General features: G+C 39.4%; 1 protein-coding gene across 3 annotated transcripts in view; it reads right to left on the bottom strand.

Moving 5' to 3' along the window:
* The window catches only part of PTPRG (protein tyrosine phosphatase receptor type G), a 693,857-nt gene that overhangs the window by 30,354 nt on the left and 644,291 nt on the right, over positions 1-19,212 (bottom strand). For all 3 annotated transcript variants that reach the window (XM_019728372.3, XM_019728373.3, XM_019728374.3), the window contains 2 exons: positions 14,215-14,306; positions 7,088-7,184 (listed from right to left, as the gene is read on the bottom strand). In XM_019728372.3, the coding sequence (XP_019583931.2) occupies positions 7,088-7,184; positions 14,215-14,306 (189 nt within the window). The remainder of the gene's footprint in view (positions 1-7,087; positions 7,185-14,214; positions 14,307-19,212) is intronic.

Below are 19,212 nucleotides of genomic sequence, written 5' to 3'. Positions count from 1 at the left end.
CAAATGGCCTGCCTTGACTTGCTGCAGACTTTCCTGAAAATCTCTCAAAGGCTCACAAACCCCAAACAAGTAGCATTTGGCTTTGGCATGTCCCGTACCAATTGCTGAGCAGGCCCAAGCCCAGCACTAGTGATAGCCGACCTCGGTTTGCAGCTTGGCCTCACGAGGTACCTCCAAGTTCAGCGTGGTGGCAGCCATCTGCAGATTGCTCTGTGGTTCATGCCAGGTGGCCCTGGGCGGGGCACAGGTTTCAACTGACCTTGGCCTGTGGTGGACCCCCCTCTCAGGGGGTTCCAGGGCTGGCATGGCCAGTGGCCAGCTTCAGACCAAGCAGGAGCATCACCTGGCCACCTCCAGGGATGACACACTGGAAGGGCACAATGACACACTCTGGGTAGGCACCAGAGCCCTCCTAAAGCGAATCCTGCTCCGTACAGTTGGCCTCTGCACCATAGCGCCTCCCCTGTAGCTATGGCGAGTCCTCACAACCAATCAGCCTGAGGGTCATTCTCTCCCACAGATGTACAAACAGCAACCAAGGCTCAACTACAACAGGAGGGCATACATTACCCACACAAGGGACACATCTGGAGCACCTGACAGAGGTGACCAGGGAGACTGTGCCCCTGGGCCCCTTAGTAAGGACACTTACTAAGTAAGGCCACTCTACTAAGACCGGGAGACACAGCAGCCCTACCTAATACATAGAAATCAACACAGGGAGGCAGCTAAAATGGGGAGACAAAGAAACATGTCCCAAATAAAAGAACAGAACAAAGCTCCAGAAAAAGAACTAAACAAAATGGAGACAAGCAATCTTCCAGATACAGAGTTCAAGACACTGGTTATAAGGATGCTTAATAATCTCAGGGAGAACTTCAATAAAGAGATAGGAAACATAAAAATGGAGATAGAAAACATAAAAAATACCCAGTCAGAAATAAAGTCTACAATAACTGAAATGAAGAATAACATTAGAGGGAATCAACAGATTAGATGAAGCAGAGGACTGAAAAAGTGATTTGGAAGAGAAGTTAACAGAAAACACTCAATCAGAACAGCAAAAAGAAAAAAAGAATCCAAAAAAAAAAAAAAATGAGGATTTTGTAAGGACCCTCTAGAACAACATCAAGCGCACTAATATTTGCATCATAGGGAACTAGAAAGAGAAGAGAGAGACTGAGGAATTGAAAACCTATTTGAAGAAATAATGACAGAAAATTTCCCTAACTTAGTGATGGAAATAGATATGTAAGTCCAGGAAGTGCAGAGAGCCCCAAACAAGATGAACCGAAACAGGCCCACACCAAGACACATCATTTTTAAAATTTCAAAGGGTAATGAGAGAATCCTAAAAGCAGCAAGAGAAAAGCAGGTAGTTACCTACAAGGGAGCTTCCATGTCACTGTCAGCTGATTTATCAACAGAAACTTTGCAGGCCAGAAGGGATTGGCACAAAATATTCAAAGTGATGAAAAATCATGGACCTATAAGCAAGATTACTCTACCCAGCAAAGCTATCACTTAAAATCGAAGGAGAGATAAAGAGCTTCCCAGACAAGAAAAAGCTAAGGAGCTCATCACCACCAAGCCAGTATTAAGTGCTAAAGGGATTTCTTTAAGAAGTGGGGAAACAAACAAAAAATAAAGAATATCAGCAATAAAATGGCAATAACTGTGTATCTGTCAATAATCACTTTAAATGTTTAAATGCATTAAATGCTCCAATCAAAAGATATAGGGTGGCGGAATCGTTAAGAAAACAAGACCCTTATGTATGCTGTCTACAAGAGACCTACTTCAGATGGAAAGACACACACAGACTGAAAGTAAGGGGATAGAAAAAGATATTTCATGCAAATGGAAACAAAAATAAAATCTGGGGTAGCAATACTTATAGCTGACAAAACAGAATGTAAAACAAAGGCTATAACAAGAGACAAAGAAGGACCCAGTAATCCCACTTCAGGGTATTTATCCAAAGAAACCCGAAATACTACTTCAAAGGGACATATATATCCATTATGTTCCATTGCAGCACTGTTTACAATGGCCAAGATACAGAGGCAACCTGGGTGTTCATCAATGGATGAATGCATAAAGAAGAGGTGGTACATAGTATACCCAATGGAATATAACTCAGTCAAAAAAAGAATGAAATCTTGCCATCTGTAACAACATGGATGGACGTGCAGTAAGTTAGACAGAAAAAGACAAATGCCATATAATTTCACTTACATGTGGAAACTAGAACAAAATAGACAAACAAAACAGAAACAAACTCACATACATTTTGATGGTTATGAGATGGGAGGAGGGTTGGGGGGAAGGTGGAAAAGCAAAAAGGATTAAGAAGTACAAATTGGTAGTTACAAAATAGTGATGGGGATGTAAAGTATAGCATAAGGAACATAGTCAATAATACTGCAATAAGTAAATATGGTTTCAGGTGGGTACTAGATTTATTGAGGTGATCACTTCGTAAGTTATATAAATGTCTAATATAATACTATGTTGTACACCTGAAACTAATATAATATTGTATATCAACTGTAATTGAAAAATAAAAAATTATGAAAAAAAAGGCTAGTTCAAAAAGAAGTCCAATAAATCGATTAGCCTAGCCATGAATGACAGAATATATCAAGCACTTTTTGATATACTCTTTACATTCTTGGAACTGTGAATTGTTTTTATAGTTCTGACAAACTCTCAGACTACAGCTGATATGAACAGGGATGCCCCAAATGAAAAATTTCTCCTAAGGCACCTGGAAACAAACTGCTCTGCCTTAGCAGCATTATACTGTATATTGTTACTGCTCAGACTGACCAGTAAAAACACATATTCTTCAAGTTGCAAAATTCATAATTAATGAGGCAGTAGAATGGCTAAATAGATCAATATAGGAGGTGGCGTGGTGGCATCCACCTGTACCTTGAAAGCTGTGATGGCTCTGTAAGAGAAGGCTTTTCCTACATTATTTTTCTGGTATATCCATGGACTAATTTTACTTGTTCCATGACATTTCCATGCTACTCTTTGCATTAATATAGGGGTAGACCAATGTGACAGATGATATGCCCAGAATCTGACCAAGTGGCCAAGAAAACACCAAAACCCAACTCTGAACTTATGAAAATAAAACCACATGGAATTCAATTTGTGAAAGTAAAACCAGAAATGAACTTATAAAAGCACAACCACACCTGACCGGAGATGGTGGTTTTCCAGCAGAATACCATGACACTTGGTCACATCACACAGAAGAAGTTGCTTTGATTTCCTCCCTCTTCTTAGCCAAGGCAGTGGAGTCACTAGAAGTAAAGGTTGCTCCGGTGGACAGAATGATGCGTGTGGCTATATTCAAGGCACATATGTGTACATAACCCTGCCTGACGTACATGGATAGAAATGAGTTCTATACATGGCCAAGTCCTCACAACCTCAGCAACGCCTTGACTGCATTGGACAACAAATATTGCCAGAGTCAATTCATTTAAAGACTTGGACAGAAAAGAAAAATTTGATTCTTCTTACTTGTTCTGTCTTTTACCTCCTCATTCTCTTAGACAACTGAAAGAAATAAATACTCTTTTTAAAAAATGACTTGTGGTTTTTCTAAAACTTTATTTATGAGAAGAAGTAAAACTATATTCTTGGATGACACGCTCTTGTATTTAGAAATCTTAAGGAATCCACAAAATATAACTATTAGAACTAATCAATGTGTTCAGCCAAGGCTATAAGACACAAGGTCAATATATAAAAATCAACTGTATTTCTACACATTAGCAATAAACAATCTGAACAAAGAATTAGACAATTCCATTTACAATAGCATTTAAAAGAATGAAATACTTAGAAATAAATTTAACAAAAGTGCAGTGTTTATAAAATGCAGACTATGAAACATTGTTGGAAGAAATAAAATATGACCTAAATAAATGGAAAGACATCCCATCTTCATGAATTGGAGGACTTAATATTGTTAAGATAGCAATGCTCCCCAAAGTAATCTACACATTCGATGCAATCTGTATCAAAATCCCAACATTTTTTTTAGAAATAAGTTGATACTAAAATTCATATGGAAACACAAGGGACCCAGACTACTCAAAAAATTTTTGGAAAAGAAGAAAGTTTGAGGACTCATGGTTCCAATTTCAAAACTTATTACAAACCTATCATCAATAATCAAGACAGTGCAGTATTGACATAAGGATACACATTAATGGAACAGAATTGAGAGTGCAAAAGTAAACCCTTACATTCATGGTGAGTTAATTTTCAATAAGGGTGCTAAGACAATTTGGTGGGGGAAAGTAGAGTCTTTTTAACAGATGGTGCTCGGACAACTGGATATCAACATGCAAAGAATGAAGTTGACCCCTACCTCACACCATTTATAAAAATTAACTCAAAATGAATCAAAGACTTAAATATAAAAGCTAAAACCATGAAACTCTTTGACAAAAACATAGGTGTAAATATCCATGATCTTGGATTAGACAATGGTATCTAAGATATGACACCAAAAGCATAGGCAACGAGAGAAAAAAATAGATAAACTGGATTTTACCAAAATTTAAAAAATATGTGCTTCAAAGGACACCATCAAGAAAATGAAAAGACAAGCACAGAATGAGAGAAAATATTTGCAAACTATCTATCTGATAAGGGATTTGTATCCAGAATGTATAAAGAACTTTACAACTAAAAAAAAGACAAGTAATCCAATTAAAAAATGGGCAAAGACATAAAGCAGAATGAAATCTTACCATTTGCAACAATATGGATGGACCTAGAGAACATTATGTTAAGTGAAATAAATCAGACAAAGAAAGACAAATACCATATGATCTCACTTATATGTGGAATCTAAAGAAAAGAATAAATGAACGAACTAATCAGAAACAATCTCAGAGACATAGAGAAAAAACTGAGGGTTGCTAGATGGGAGGAGGGGTGGGGATAAGAGGGAAGGTGAGGGGATTAGAAAACAGTAACCACAAGATGGCCACGGGGTTACAAAAGTCAATTTGGGGAATGTAATCAATAATGTTGCAAAGATTTTGTAGGGTATCCGATGGACACTTTTCTCATTAGGGAGACCACCTCAGGGATGATGTAGATGCCGGATCACTGCACTGTACACCTGAAGCTGAAGCTGAACAATAATGAATGTCAACTACAAGTTTTTATATATATACATAAACTTGTATATATATATGGTTACAAGAAGCGGAGTGCAGCATTAGGAATAGAGACAGTGGAAAAATAATGGCTCTGTGCGATGTCAGAGGGATAGTGGATGGGGGGAGGGGGGTTGTCACTGTGTGAGGGGTATGAATGATAAACGTCTAACTATTACATTGTTTTGTGCACCTGAAACTAATAAAAAAAAAAAATGTCTTCAGAAAAGAAAAAATGGGCAAAGAATCCAAATAGAGATTTTTTCCAAAGAAGATATACAAATGGCCAATAAGCACAGGAAAGATGCACAGCATCACTAATCACTAGGGAAATGCAAATCAACACCACAGTGAGATACCACTTCCCAGCCGTTAGGGTGGCTCTTACCAAAATAAGATAAATAAATAAGTAAAGTCACAAGTGTTGACGAGGATGTGGAGACATTGGAGCCCTTATATATTGCTGGTGGGAAAGTAAAATGGTGCAGCAGCCACTTTGGAAAACAGTTTGGCAGTTCTTTGAAATGTTAAACATAAACTTACCATATGACCTAGCTACTCCATTTTTAAGTATAATGCCAAGAGAATTAAAAATATATGTCTGCACAAAACCATGTATACAAATGTTCTTAGGGGCATTATTCATAATAATAAAAAATGTGAAACAACTCAAATGTCCATCAAATGATACATGAGTAAACAAAATGTGGTATATCCACACCATGGAGTATTATTCAGCCATAAAAAGGAATTAAATACTGACACAAGCTATAACATGGATAAATCTCGAAAACATCATACTAAGTAGAAGTCAGCCACAAAAAGCCACATATTAGATGATTCCATTTACATAAAATGTCAGAATAGGCACATTACAGAACGTAGATAAGTGGTTTCTAGGGACTGTGGAAAGGGAGGGATTGGGAGTGACTGCTAATGGGTAAAGGGGTTTATTGTTGGGATGGTGAGAATGTTTTAAAATTGGTGGTGACAGTTACACAAAAAAATCTGTGACTATACTGAAAAATCACTGAAATTTACTTTAAATTTAAGTCAACTTTAAATGAGTGAATTTTATATGGGATGTGAATTATTACCTCGCTGCAGTGTTAAAAACTATCTACAGTAGTGTTCAAAGTTAAATGGTGCAATTTAAATGCACCGTTACATAAAATTCTGTGTAGTGTGTTCCTTAATACCATGAATGTTAACCGTAAACATTTGCGCTCCTGCCCTTAATGTCAACGAACAACATTATCTGCCAGTGACCCAAGCCCCAGTGTCTAGGAAAAGTGGCATTCAGGCCAGAGAAGTAGCCGGTGCTCTGAGGGATTCCTTGAGGCGCCGTAAGAATCTACTTGAGTCCTGAACCTCCTGGATGCTCTTGACCCTGGAAATATGCGGGACAGAACAAAACACGGGGGCCACAGGGACTCGAGGTTTGTAACTGAAGGTACAGACCAATTCCCTAGTCTTAGAAAGGTGGGTTTGAAATCCAACTTACTTGATTCAATTCTCAGAATTTCTACTGTGTGTATTAAAAGACTTAGCTGTCATTGGTTAAAAGCCATGTCGAGATAACCACGACATTAAAATTTTGGTTCCCAGCACTGGATATAGAATCACTTCATGTGAAAACCGTGAAGCTCAGATACCTTCTTTCAATCATCTTATTATTAAGCTTAATGAAAGAGATCTGACAGCTTCATGAAAGACTAAGCAAAGCCCCCACTTCTTCCTATACACTGTTGAAGACGGGCTAATGGGAGGTTAACTTGCAAGTATAGTTCTCTCTTGGCACCCTGATTCTGACTGTTTGGCTTTCGGCTTATACCCAGCATGAAGATTTCATTTCCTCGTAGTTGAAGAGAGTTTCAAAGTTCAGTACTCACATGCTAAAATGTTGATGTATCTGTTTTTGTGCTTGTTATCTGGATGATTGGAATGTTCTGCAGTGATGTTCATATCAGCCGTACAGCGCTGGACTTCCTAGGGAAGAAAACAGCAAGATTTCAAAGATTTTAGACACACTTTAGACGTTGAACAACAAGGTTGTAGAAAGAGAGTAACTATTTACACCCAAAAGCATAATTTACTCCTCCCAAGCCACTGCCAGTGTTACCTCCCCAAACTCAACTTCAGAAATAATTACTACTGACATATTCATAACAAACCTGTGAAGGATGTGAAGATAAAAGGATTTCATTCTTTACTAATTCATCAATCACCCACTTTATTACAGATTCTGACGTAGGCAGGGGAATTACGAAACAGTATCGCTTTTTGGATATGTCAAAGTCTGATGCGTGAGAAAAACATGCAAAGAGATAATGAAAGTCAAATGTGATTAACAGAAAAGAGGCCTGAAGAAACTAAGATAGGAGCATGGAGGAAGATGGGAGACAGGAGGTAATTTCCGAGTCCTAAAGGATGAGCAAGAATTTTCCAGTCAGATGTATCATCTCCACCATGATTTGCAGTATGTTTACAGGTCACAGAGCCTCATTTTATAACTGTCAGACTGCAAATTGACTATAAAGACTCAGTCCTGAAATGACACTAATATACAGCCCAATCAGTTGTCATAACTGGCTCAAATATATGTCTCTGATGAATTATTTGGGAACTCTAATTTTATTTAAATTACCCTTCTTTAGAAAAACAGCAGTGGAAGAAGCAACTCTCTTTGCCATGGACAGAAACATCATCCATTAGCCTAAAACAAGGTTGCTGAAAAGTCAATTTTTTTCTCCCCTGTGTGCTTCAAACCCAAGAAAGTACGGGAGCTAACTAATAAGGCAAGTCATTAGCAGTGCACAGCTGCCGCAAAGAGCAGGAGCAAAGTGACACAAAATTATCAGGAGAAATGTTTTACACGTAGCAGATGTAACAGAGTTTAGGAGCATGCAGACTTTTTCTCACAAAGGAGCCACATGGCAATTACGGATGTTTCCTACAGTATTTACATTAGGCATAATGAAAACAAGGAACTGGCTGTCTTTTTTATGCACAGACTACTTCTCGGTGAGGAGCCCCTCTCTTCTCTCCATGGAGGAACTCACTTTTCTCAAGGAACTTAAGGTATAAAAACATAGGGGCCACTATTGATCCAAGACACCGTATGCACGGACTCCTTCTTCTTGGTTGCTGTATATTGAATTTTTCATAACAGTAGCCCTTCCCTGTTGTCCATTGAAAAAAGAAAACAAAAAGCCCCACACGTATTAATTCAACACAGCTCTCTGGGGAAAGTGTGTATCATGACAACTCTTACTCTTTTCTTAGTCTTACTAAATGTGATAAACTCTGGTATTTTCTATTCTACAATGGATTATAACCCATGGTTTGGCAAATGCTGGTTTAAAGGGGCGTAAGGCTGCCTATGGCTCTTTTCTCTGAAATAAGATAAAGTGTTTGGCACAAAGTAATGAGTCTGGTATCTTCACATCTACAAGAACACAGCGACGCGAGCCACGTTCAGCATACTTGGGGAGCTGGCCTCTGAGAATTGCCTTGAAAGCCTGAGCTATACTCAGGGGCAGAAAACCTTTGGAAATAGATTTGTATTCTGGAAGACACTAATTCAGTCTATACACAAACCCCTGAAATAAGTTGACTTCCTTTTGTTTCTGCGTTTTGAAGGTCAAACTTCCAGCGTGTACCTCTTCAGGGTTGCGTTGCTGAGATATCTTCTGCTGAGAGATTTCAGCTTTTAGTGCTTTTGTTCGAGATTTGCTTTGTTTATTGATATTTATTTTCCCCACTGTGTAAATCTGACCACCCCAGCTATGGACTAAGGTTGAGCCTCTATTATGATATAATGCAATTGACCAAGGCTGCTTGGGAGCAGCTGTCTGCACTGTTTAAAGCAGTCATTCAATATGGCCAATCAAACTCTTTGTTATCTAAAACCCTTGGTCTGATCCGTTGCCTCTATTTCACTTTTCCAATTATGTGAATGACAGAAAACAAAGAATAGTCATAAATAATGTTAAATCTGATTTTATTAGAACCCAAGGGGTTTGCCTAAGGCTTTCTGATTTTGTCTGGATGATAATGCCATCTGTAATTCCTTGCAGTACCACTTGGCTCATTTAGATGCTGATAATATCATCTGATCCTGGAGTGGCTTTTCTCCATCAGAACTGGCATTTCAAAGTAAATGTGATTTTAATTGGTGTTAAAATCCTTTGAAGTGACACTGGCCGATGGAGTGTGTACAGGAAAGTTACCTCATTCAGCACTGACAAACAGTTTAAGATTTAAGCTTGTATGTAATTTGTCTACATAACAAAGCTGGAATTCTCAAAATGAATATTCTGAGTATTAACAGGCACACAATCACAGAAGACAGCCAACTGGAAACAGAAGATTTAAAATAAAGTAAAACAAAAAACCAAGCAACCAACCACTAAAGTTGATATACTCAGAATTCTTGGGAGATGAAACAGGCTACATCATTTCTGCCTGGAGTTGATATGAGAGGTTGTTGAAAGGGAATGTGGAGACGTACTGTTCTACCACTCTGTGGCTCAATTCGAAAAAATAATTGAACGAAAACACACCGAGAAATCTTTCAGATTACTCAGCTTCACAAAGAAGCAGAGAAGACAATATTTTGGACTTGGTGACCCAATATGTAGAGTCTGAGTTCAGGCAGCCCACAGTTGTGTTAAGAGTACTGTCCCACAGAAGACTGATGAATGTAGGTCATGATTACAGCCCCGTGCTTCAGGGTTGGGTGCAGGTATTGGTCACGATACATCTTTCTGCCTCCTCTCCTCTGCTCAGGCTCCAAACGGCTGCCACACTGATTTTCTTCAAATATTGCTTTGACTTTATGCTCTTACTCCGAAACCTCTGGATAGATTCCACATTGCTTGACCAGGTTTTCAAGTTTCCATCCTGTCTTTCACCAACTCCCTGCCCAAATCCAGACAGTTTTAACTTTGTGCCTTTGAAATGACCAGAAGGTTTCCCCATCTTTCCTTCAGTGCCATTTACCTTGCTAGGAATGCCTGTCCTTCTCTTCCCCTAGCCATATCCAGATGGCTTTCTCTAAAACCACTGCCTTACTGCCCCAGAAAACCAGCCTATCTTTGGAGAGTACATCTCAATGCCTATCACACTATAGCAGGTCTATAAAATAATGTTTTTCTATACAATGTGTGAAATTCAGCAAACTCACTTTCCCCCTACTCTTGGTAAGAAGCTCAGCTTAACCAACCATGATTTTCTTCATAATAAGGGTTTAAAAAATGTTTTTCTTCAAGACATTTAAGACCTAACCTAGGCATTTTGTCACTGAAGCTCAGGAAGCTTTACAGGGTCGCTTTCTGCCATCTTGAAGGCAGCCTTACACCTCTGTTCCTGATTATGTCACGGGCAACACTAGACGTCTGCACTGGACAGAAAGTGACTGTGGCCACTGGTCCCTTAGCACATGGGCTCAGGTGGACAAAGCTTTTTCTCTTGATTTAAAATGAGCAACCGGCCCAAATTTAGCTCAGCTGGAGTTGACTGTAATGGAGGTGATGCCCCGAAGGATCTCGTCATGGGGGATTGGGCCTCTGGTCTGATCGCTGTGCTCAGCCTTTAAACTAATGAGGCTCCGGAGCCCTGCCTATTAATTCTGCCGCCCCCTAGAGCTTTGGAGCTCCCTCCTTTGGAAAGATTATACTACCATCGCGCCTTTGGAAGCCTCCTGGATTATGACTGTGGAGGCCAGGGAAGACTGAGGTTGCAGTCAGCTCAGGTAGCCAAGGGAACAGAGCCATCAAACACTATCCTGACACAAGGATTGATGTTATTTCCAGTGACTGCAAAATCTGCTAAAGGTAGAATGTCGCCAGCTTTTCATAGTCTCCAACATTTATCTGACAAGATCAAAAAGCTTGCTTTCAGCATCATCTTTACACAAAGACTCAATATTACCACTTAATCATTTTTCTCATTTCCCTCCAAGCAGTAAAGTTCTGAAAATATGACAGCTATTCGCCATCTTCCCCCACCACTTCCATCCATGATTTTTAAACAAGATGGGGCAAATAGAACTTTTGGTCAAATACCCAGTCAAAATTCATAGGAGCCCTTCTCCTTTGCGCTCCTCCACTTAATTTGCTTTGCCCTCCACCTACTTCAGCTGCGTACACTCTGGCCTCCACCTCCACCAGACTGAACTTGAGTGCAGTATCTCGAATTCATCTTTGTGTATTACATGGTGTCCAGAGAATAACAGGTACTCATAACTGTTAGATGAGTTGCTTTATTTCCTATTAAGGGCCAAATATCAACTATCATGTGGTATTTCTCTATCATCTTATGATTCGTTGACTAATTTTAAGATTTTTATAAGTCAGATTATCAGTGATCTGGGAAGGATCTAGACCAAAAAGATCATGTAATGGGGCTCCCAGCAGTCTTAGTGGGGGCTCCTTATTTTGGCTGCTCCCCCACCTGCTTTTCTGCCAAGGTAAGTGTTGGCCCGTCAGCGACATGATCAGTTTTGGACAATCACTGGTAATCTTGGTTTTTTTCTTCTTCTGACTTCAGCTCATTACAAGACACTGTAATGAAAGTCTGGAGGGTGTCAAAGTTAAACATGTAGACTCCCTTCAGAAAGCCCTGGTCTTAATACGTACTTCTGCCATTTCAAACAGAGTCACCCAAAGCCTCAGTGTTCTCAGGGGTCAAGTTTCCTCATCTGTAAAATGGGGACAATAGAACAGCACCCACTTCATGGGATGACACTGAGGAGCTAAGGAAATGCCAGCCATCATCATTCCACATAAAGAGATCTGGAAATCTGGGGTTGAGGTTACTACTCTCTTTCCATAAAGGTTTTGTTTTGTGGTTTTAAAAGTCACACAAGATCTCTTTTTCTGACCTTTGTTTTAGAGCTTATTCCTATCTCTTGTGGATAAAACAGCTGTTAATACTATCTTATAGATCCTGTTGTCAGTTTTGCTTTTTAGCAGATCCACCAAAAAAGAATAATGCTACTGGTTTTAAATACTTCAAATTTTCCCTAAATTAGAAGATGACCATATATTAGTAACTTTTTATACTGTGTCTCCCCGCCCCCTCCCAGCCCCCCCCCCACCCATGTTGCTACCTCACTGTTCTTTAAAGAAAGGATATTCTTCCTATTCTGAATAGCTCTGATTTTAGATCTTTCAAACCAGGAAAGATTTTGAAATGACAACAGTAAGACAATGCCTCCCTCCTCCCTGCCCTCCCCACTCCCTTCTTATAAATACCAGCTAATAATATTTAAGACATACAGCTTAATATAGCTTACAAAACCTAGCCACAGTAATTTTTTTTTTTTTGGATAGAAATAGGGTGCAGATGCCCAGGATTTGTTAACAGGCATGATTTTGATGCAGCAAAGCCCATTTTAAGTCAGATCAAGTTTACAGAGGTGTAGCTGATTAGTTTGAATAATTAAATGGTGTCAAAACCAGCTGTGATGAATAGCGCTGGGGTCTCAAATCATAAATAATTGAGAAACTGGAGTTGCATTTGATCGTCCTCATCAAATTCTGTCCTCTAGAGGATAAATGTTTGTCCTGAATACCATCAACATTGTTAAATGCCTCAATATTCTTGCTCAGTCATCCAGCCAACAGTCAATTGAACTAAATCACTTTAGCACCACACACATTTGCTGTCCTCATGAATACAAAATGTTTGACTTTAAACCGTGTTCTTTGTAGTTGAATAGGCACCTTTTTGGTAAGCATCTAACAGCCGCATTAAATACCTGACATGTTTTGTTTGTTCCATGAAACATATGACTTTGCAAAGTAAATCAGAAGGTTCCTCTCTACCACTTTCGCTTTGATTCTGCTCAAAAAACAAAACAAAAACAAAAAACGAAGGGAAAGACTTTATTTAAAAAGAGTTGTCAGTATAGATGCTCTCAATGGCCTTTGGGGACTCCGAATTTGCACAGAGACAGGAAGGAGCTGTTAGCTCTCTTTCTATTTCTCATCCTCCATGCAAAGTAATTGCGCCTCCCAGCTGTATGGCTCCTGACAGTCTCAAAGTGCTTACCTTCCATTACTTCCTTGGAAGCTCGTAACCAGTTTTGTGAAAAGAGCTGGGCAGGTTAGTCATGATCATCATTTCCATTTTAAAGTAGAAATGAGACAGAGAAAGGAACCGACTTACCCAGAAAGCTAGGAGACAGCTGAGCTGCCATGAAAACTTGGCCTCCTCGGCACAACTCTTGCTGCCAGAGATGTGCCTTAGTTAAGCGCCTCAGTGAAGAAAAGGGCAGTCTGTTTAATAGCTCCTCATCGACACCCTGTCACTGCTGAACTGGCAGGGAACCTAGAGTTGGCAGGGGGTGCAAGCTGCTCTCTACCTTGCTTCCTACACACCAGTTCTGAAAATCCAAAGGCTGTGTTAACCCATGTCTTCTCTCCAAGGATTAATAATCAGGACAATAACAACCACCTTTGCACCGTTAAGCCAGCCCTTTCAAAGATGTTAATCATTTACTTTTCCCAGTAACTTTAGGATGGAGGTGACATTAGCACCATTTTTAGCAACGAGGAAACGAGGGATCAGACTGGCCCGAGGATAACGAAGCTCACTACTGGTGGGGCCAGCATGGCGTGTCTCATGTCTCAGAGTTCAAATCTGCTGTGTCCCCTACCCCTTATGCATCCTGGAAATGACAGGAAATTAGGAGCCTTATCCTTTGTATTAGGGCTGTTGCCCAGGTCAGAATTAAAATGAAGAGAAAACCTGAGTTTGCCTCTTTTTTTTTTTTTTACCACTAAGCCACTGTTCTTTCACAGACTTGCATAGGTAACCAACTCCCTCCCTTTCACCTAATTTTTATTGGGCAAAGAATGCCTGTGAAAATTGTAAGTGTAATAAGTAAGGAAAAGAAAAATATCTCCGCTTTCCTCATTGTTGTGCTTGGAGTACATTCATGTCAAGTTTACAAAAATCTCTGTAAAATAAGAATTAGGTTTCTGGAAATTAATTTCATATTGAAACATACCTCAAAATCCTCGGAGAACCCATGCTGGTTATTAGAATAGAGCTCACCAATGTGTTTCACAAACTGTTTGACAGGAATGGCTTCCATGTCATCTGTGGGAATAAAATGGTATTCAGAGTCACACAGAATACTTCCACAGAACAAGTAACACAGACAAGGGATTACTGAAGACAAATATTTGATTTTTGGAAGGAGTCGTTATAATTGTATCACCTGAAATAGATGTCGTCAAGAAAATTATCAGGATTTATTTTACATGAGGATCTCAATTATGATTTTGAATACCTATAAGCTAGGTTAAATACAGTTTTTAAAAAAGGCACTTTGCAAAGAATTACCTTTTTTAATATTCAAGGCAGTTTACATATTTAAATTAATCACACTCAACTAAAAGTCTGATTTTATCAAGGGTACCTATTTGTCAAGAAATTTTATCACAACCTAGGGTTTCTTTATTTTAAATTGCTATTCAGTGGGGTCTAGCTTGAAGTTGGAGCAATTAAGTTCTATCTCCAATCTTTGAAATCTATGCAATTTTTATACACAATTAAAGATAGATGCCATTGTAGAAGCTGACTTTGGGTACAATGCCATCTATGTTTAACTGTTCAAAATCTGAGTTCAAGACAGCTGTGTGTACACGATGCCAAATAATCAGTTTGGCTGAATTAACTGTATTTTTTTTGTGTGTGTGTTGACAGAATAGGTATAGATTCAGGAAGATTCCACATTCCCATTTACTGTAGGGTCACTTAACAAGTATGTTTTCAGTTCATGAGCCCTCAGTATGTTTTAAGCTGATTTACCCAGATCCAATCTGAAACTTGAATAGTGCTGTAAAACTGCCACACCCCACTAACGGGAGCTCCCCAAGCTCTTCCCTCTCTTCTTCCCCCGACCCTCCCCCACAAATATTTCCTTTTAAAAATACTCCGCTGAATTTGAGATAAACAACAGACATGACATTTACTTTATTCAGAGTGAAAGATCTTTGGCAAACGCACAAACATCTAAACTGCCACAGATGCTTTTCTTAGCAAAGGGTATGAAGATCTGTATGTGTAAATGAGGTCCTACTTTGGCAAGAATGGTATAGATCCAGGCCTGACAATCTGATTTCTCTTCATCTGGTGACAGTTAACATTGACTATGTCATTCCTTCTCTACTTTCTTTCGAGAGAGCAAAGCTCTAGGGTGGCTTTTTGCATCTATTGACATTTCAAACTTGAATCATTCTTAAGCGGAAAATAGCATCTCTTATACTTTGTTTAAGGAAGGTGATTTATATGTTCATAATCCTAGCTGCTTAGCATAGAAATGTTACTTATCAAATAAGTGGTGCTCTGTAAGCACAAATTCTTTCTGTGTGAACAATTAAAGACCTAATCATTTTAATAGGCCACCTTATGAAAAAAAATTGCCAAGTTATTTACAAATATTTCAGGGTTGAAGATATTCATGAATATGCAATCATTTTGCACGCCCAAGAAATCTATAGCTCCATAATGATGTAACCAGCATTAACAAAGTAAGCAGAGCCAAAATGTTTCCCCAGAATATTTAGCAGAATGCACAGTTCAAGAAAAATTTCCAAAATTATCTGATTAGTTCACTTAAAATGTTCATAAGTAAGCAAATTCTAAAATAATTATCAAGTGGCAAAGAAATTATTTTAAGCTGAGGAAAGGGGTAACATGTGCAATGTTGGAGAGTCTCTAAAATATTAACCCAAGAATAAACACATCTTCAGACAGAGGCAAAATCAGTGAGATGGGACAGAACCTAGCCCCACAAACACTCCAGTATATAGACTGCAGCATTTCTCTCCTATTTATTTTGAAAGACTCAACATTGTTTCCAAGGGCAGAGTGACATCATTACCAGTGTTCACAATTTGAGGACAACATTCCACAGTGACAGTCTAGAATTGCAGATTCTTAATAGTTATGCAGCCATGATTAAGCAGACAAACTCTAGTTCAAAGTAACAAAAAACCTGTCAGCTTTAGAGCTAATTTACTCTACAAGGTACAAACCACAGCATTTTAAACGGCTTACCTAAAGTCATTAAAAAAATGCTTTTATGTTAACAACTTATTATTTTTTCCTGCACAGTGCTCAACTATAATACCCCAGCTAATGCCATACGTGCCCACAAACCAGTCTGCCTGCTACCCCCGTGGCCAGAAGCAGCAAAAAATCCAACAGAGCTCAGTGTGATAATCATGGCAATAACTGACTCACGAGGCTCTCCAGTTTGCTTCTTTATCCAAAGAAGTCTAACTGTACCCCTCCAGGTTTCCAGGCACCACCAGTAACATCATAAAACTGCCAGCCAGACACACACACACACACACACACACACACACACACACACACACACACACACACACACACAGTGTACTGACCACCATCAGCTACCCAGATAACACATTATTTGTCTTTTAATCAAGACAAATGAAACTAAGGGGTCATAAATCTTTTTTTCCTCAATATTAAGATGAATATAAGGCTATGACTAATTACAAGTCCTAATAGTTTTCCTCATATAGTTTTTCTATTAAATTTCTTTCAACATGAGCCAGATAATTATAAAATTGCTGTGTCTCGCAGAGGGCCAAGCAATTAGGACATCCTCATAGACCTGAGCTGCTCCATTTTTATGTGGAAAGACCCTGTGTTATAGGAAGATATCTATCTGTAAGATGTTATTTGTACCTAAACATCTGAGTTTCATTAATGAATGCAGAGAATATTAGCAGCGTAACTGTGGACCAGGCACTTTCTATGCCCTTTTATGTACATTATTAACATGTATTATTTTCATCCTCATCTTACAGTTAAGAAAACAAAATCAGAAAGATTAACTGAAGGCTGGAGTATGGCAGCGAAAGCTGGCCACAGACCCAAGGTAAACAGTGCTCTGACTTGAAGAGAATGGATATCGTCTGGGCACAGTGACTGGGAAACCACTGGACGAGGCATTTACTGAGGCCCTAGGACTCAGCCAGCTATTAGGGACATCGTCTCTGCCCTTAACATTTGGGTCGGAGCAGTGATGGACATAAGAAGGTGAGTGCCAGGAAAGTACGTAATTACACGTTGAAGACTACACAGGCCATAAAAGGGACAGATTTGATGACTTAGGTTGAGACTAAATGTCACTCATGTAATAGTGATGGGGGAGAAACATACAGATAAAAGGTGTGCTGGAATCCAAGTGAAGATGTTTTCACTAACTGCAGGTTAGATGGGAGATTGTTATGGTATGACGGAAACGGTGTGGTGATCGAGTTGGTATAATGAGAAGAGAGCTACCGTTTATTAAGCCCTTACTGGTTGCCTGGGACTGTGTTAAATACTTTTCATACATTTATCTTCACAAGAACTAGATAAAGCAGCCATTGCCACCCTCATATTACACATAAGGAAACTGAGGGAACTTGTCCAACGCAACCCAATCACGAAGTGGCAGAGCTGAGGTCTGAATCCTGGTGTTATGAACCCACAGCCTGTGCACCGTCGTTGGTGGGATGCTGTCTTCATTCTCAAGGAAAAGCAAACATTCTGAGGATCGCAGTTAATTTAATGAAATGTTACTTTATAATTTTGTGCCAAAAATGTTACTTAAAAGAATTTTCCCATAACAAAGGTTTAAATTAGGCAAAAGTGGGACCACTGCTGTTAGCACTAAATCACCCCATTAAAATGTTTGCCTTAGCTGTGTGAATCAGCTCTTGAAAAGTGGGCTTGTTATTAAATAATATTATTTATATTCTATTCCAAGATGGTAGCCTTTTGTGGTTGGAATTCAGTTCCGTAGGTCAGAGGATTTTTATTTTGGCCCATCTGCAACAAAACGTCCTTATGTACCACTTCTGATGAAACCTAAAATTAGTCTCTGGTTTGTAGGTTCCCAAAGCAGAACATTAGAAGGGGGGAAGGGGGGGAGAGGAGGGCGGTGAACGTCCACTGAGAAGAAAGTATCAAAGCTGAGAGAGTCTAAGGAGCAAAGAAAAAGAGCTGAATAATGTAGACCGCAACTGCAACACTGCAGGAAATAAGGAAAAATGCATTTGAACATAAAAATGCATTTGAACAAACTCTGTGGTTATGTGTGTTTGTACTTGCATTTCCCACCATTGGAGGGAAATCTCCCATACTTTGTCTATGCTTCTAACCTACTTGCATGTACTAAACTTGCTATCTCTTCATCTTAAGGAATAACAGATAAACAAAAATGGAAAAACTTAGCTTTCTTGTCTGCAATTTTGGGTTTTGATATTCGAAAGGAAAAATCAACAGCCGAGGCTGCCCCTGAAAAGCACCACAGGGAGGCACTGCCGAGGGCCCAGCCCAGGGTCCAGCCCAGGACATTGCTCTACGGTAGGTTCTGGCCTGTACTCAGTAAAATTGTGTAGCTGTTACTCTACCAGCCTCCGGTGATGAGGCTCTTCCTGTGTCTTAGGCACCAGAGGCAAAGGTGTGAATGGAAAAGCCAGCGCTAGACTGCCTGGCGATGTGACTTCACCTCTCTGTGACTCCTCATCTGTAAAACAGGAATAGTAGCAGTGCCTGATTCACGAAGTGTTATGGAAAGTAAACTAGGTAACATGAATACTTATAAGAGTGCCTGACATTTAGTAAATGTGTAATAACTGTGCTTACCATTAGGTGCTAACTGCTTTACATGTATGACCCTATGACCTAGGGGTTGTCATTACCTCCATTTCATAGATGGGAAAACTGGCTAAGAGAGACCACGTAACTTGGCAAGGTCCACTGTCATTATCAAGTAGGGCTAGGCTGACTCCAGAGCTGGCTTCTTCCACCTTATGTGACCTCTCTAGACCTTAAATTGAACATTCATGGTTAGAGAGGGCAGAGAACCATGTAATACATTTTAAAGAACCTTTCCAACAGGAAGGGCTGAAATGAATCACTTTGGCTTTAAGGGTAAGCGTCAGTTACTCAGTTACCTGGAAAACTCACACTGGCA

The sequence above is a fragment of the Rhinolophus sinicus genome, chromosome 5 (assembly GCF_057876585.1).
Source record: "Rhinolophus sinicus isolate RSI-liver-muscle chromosome 5, RSI-T2T, whole genome shotgun sequence".
In the NCBI taxonomy this organism is placed as follows: Eukaryota; Metazoa; Chordata; class Mammalia; order Chiroptera; family Rhinolophidae; genus Rhinolophus; species Rhinolophus sinicus.
This window is presented reverse-complemented; position numbering and strand designations above follow the sequence as displayed.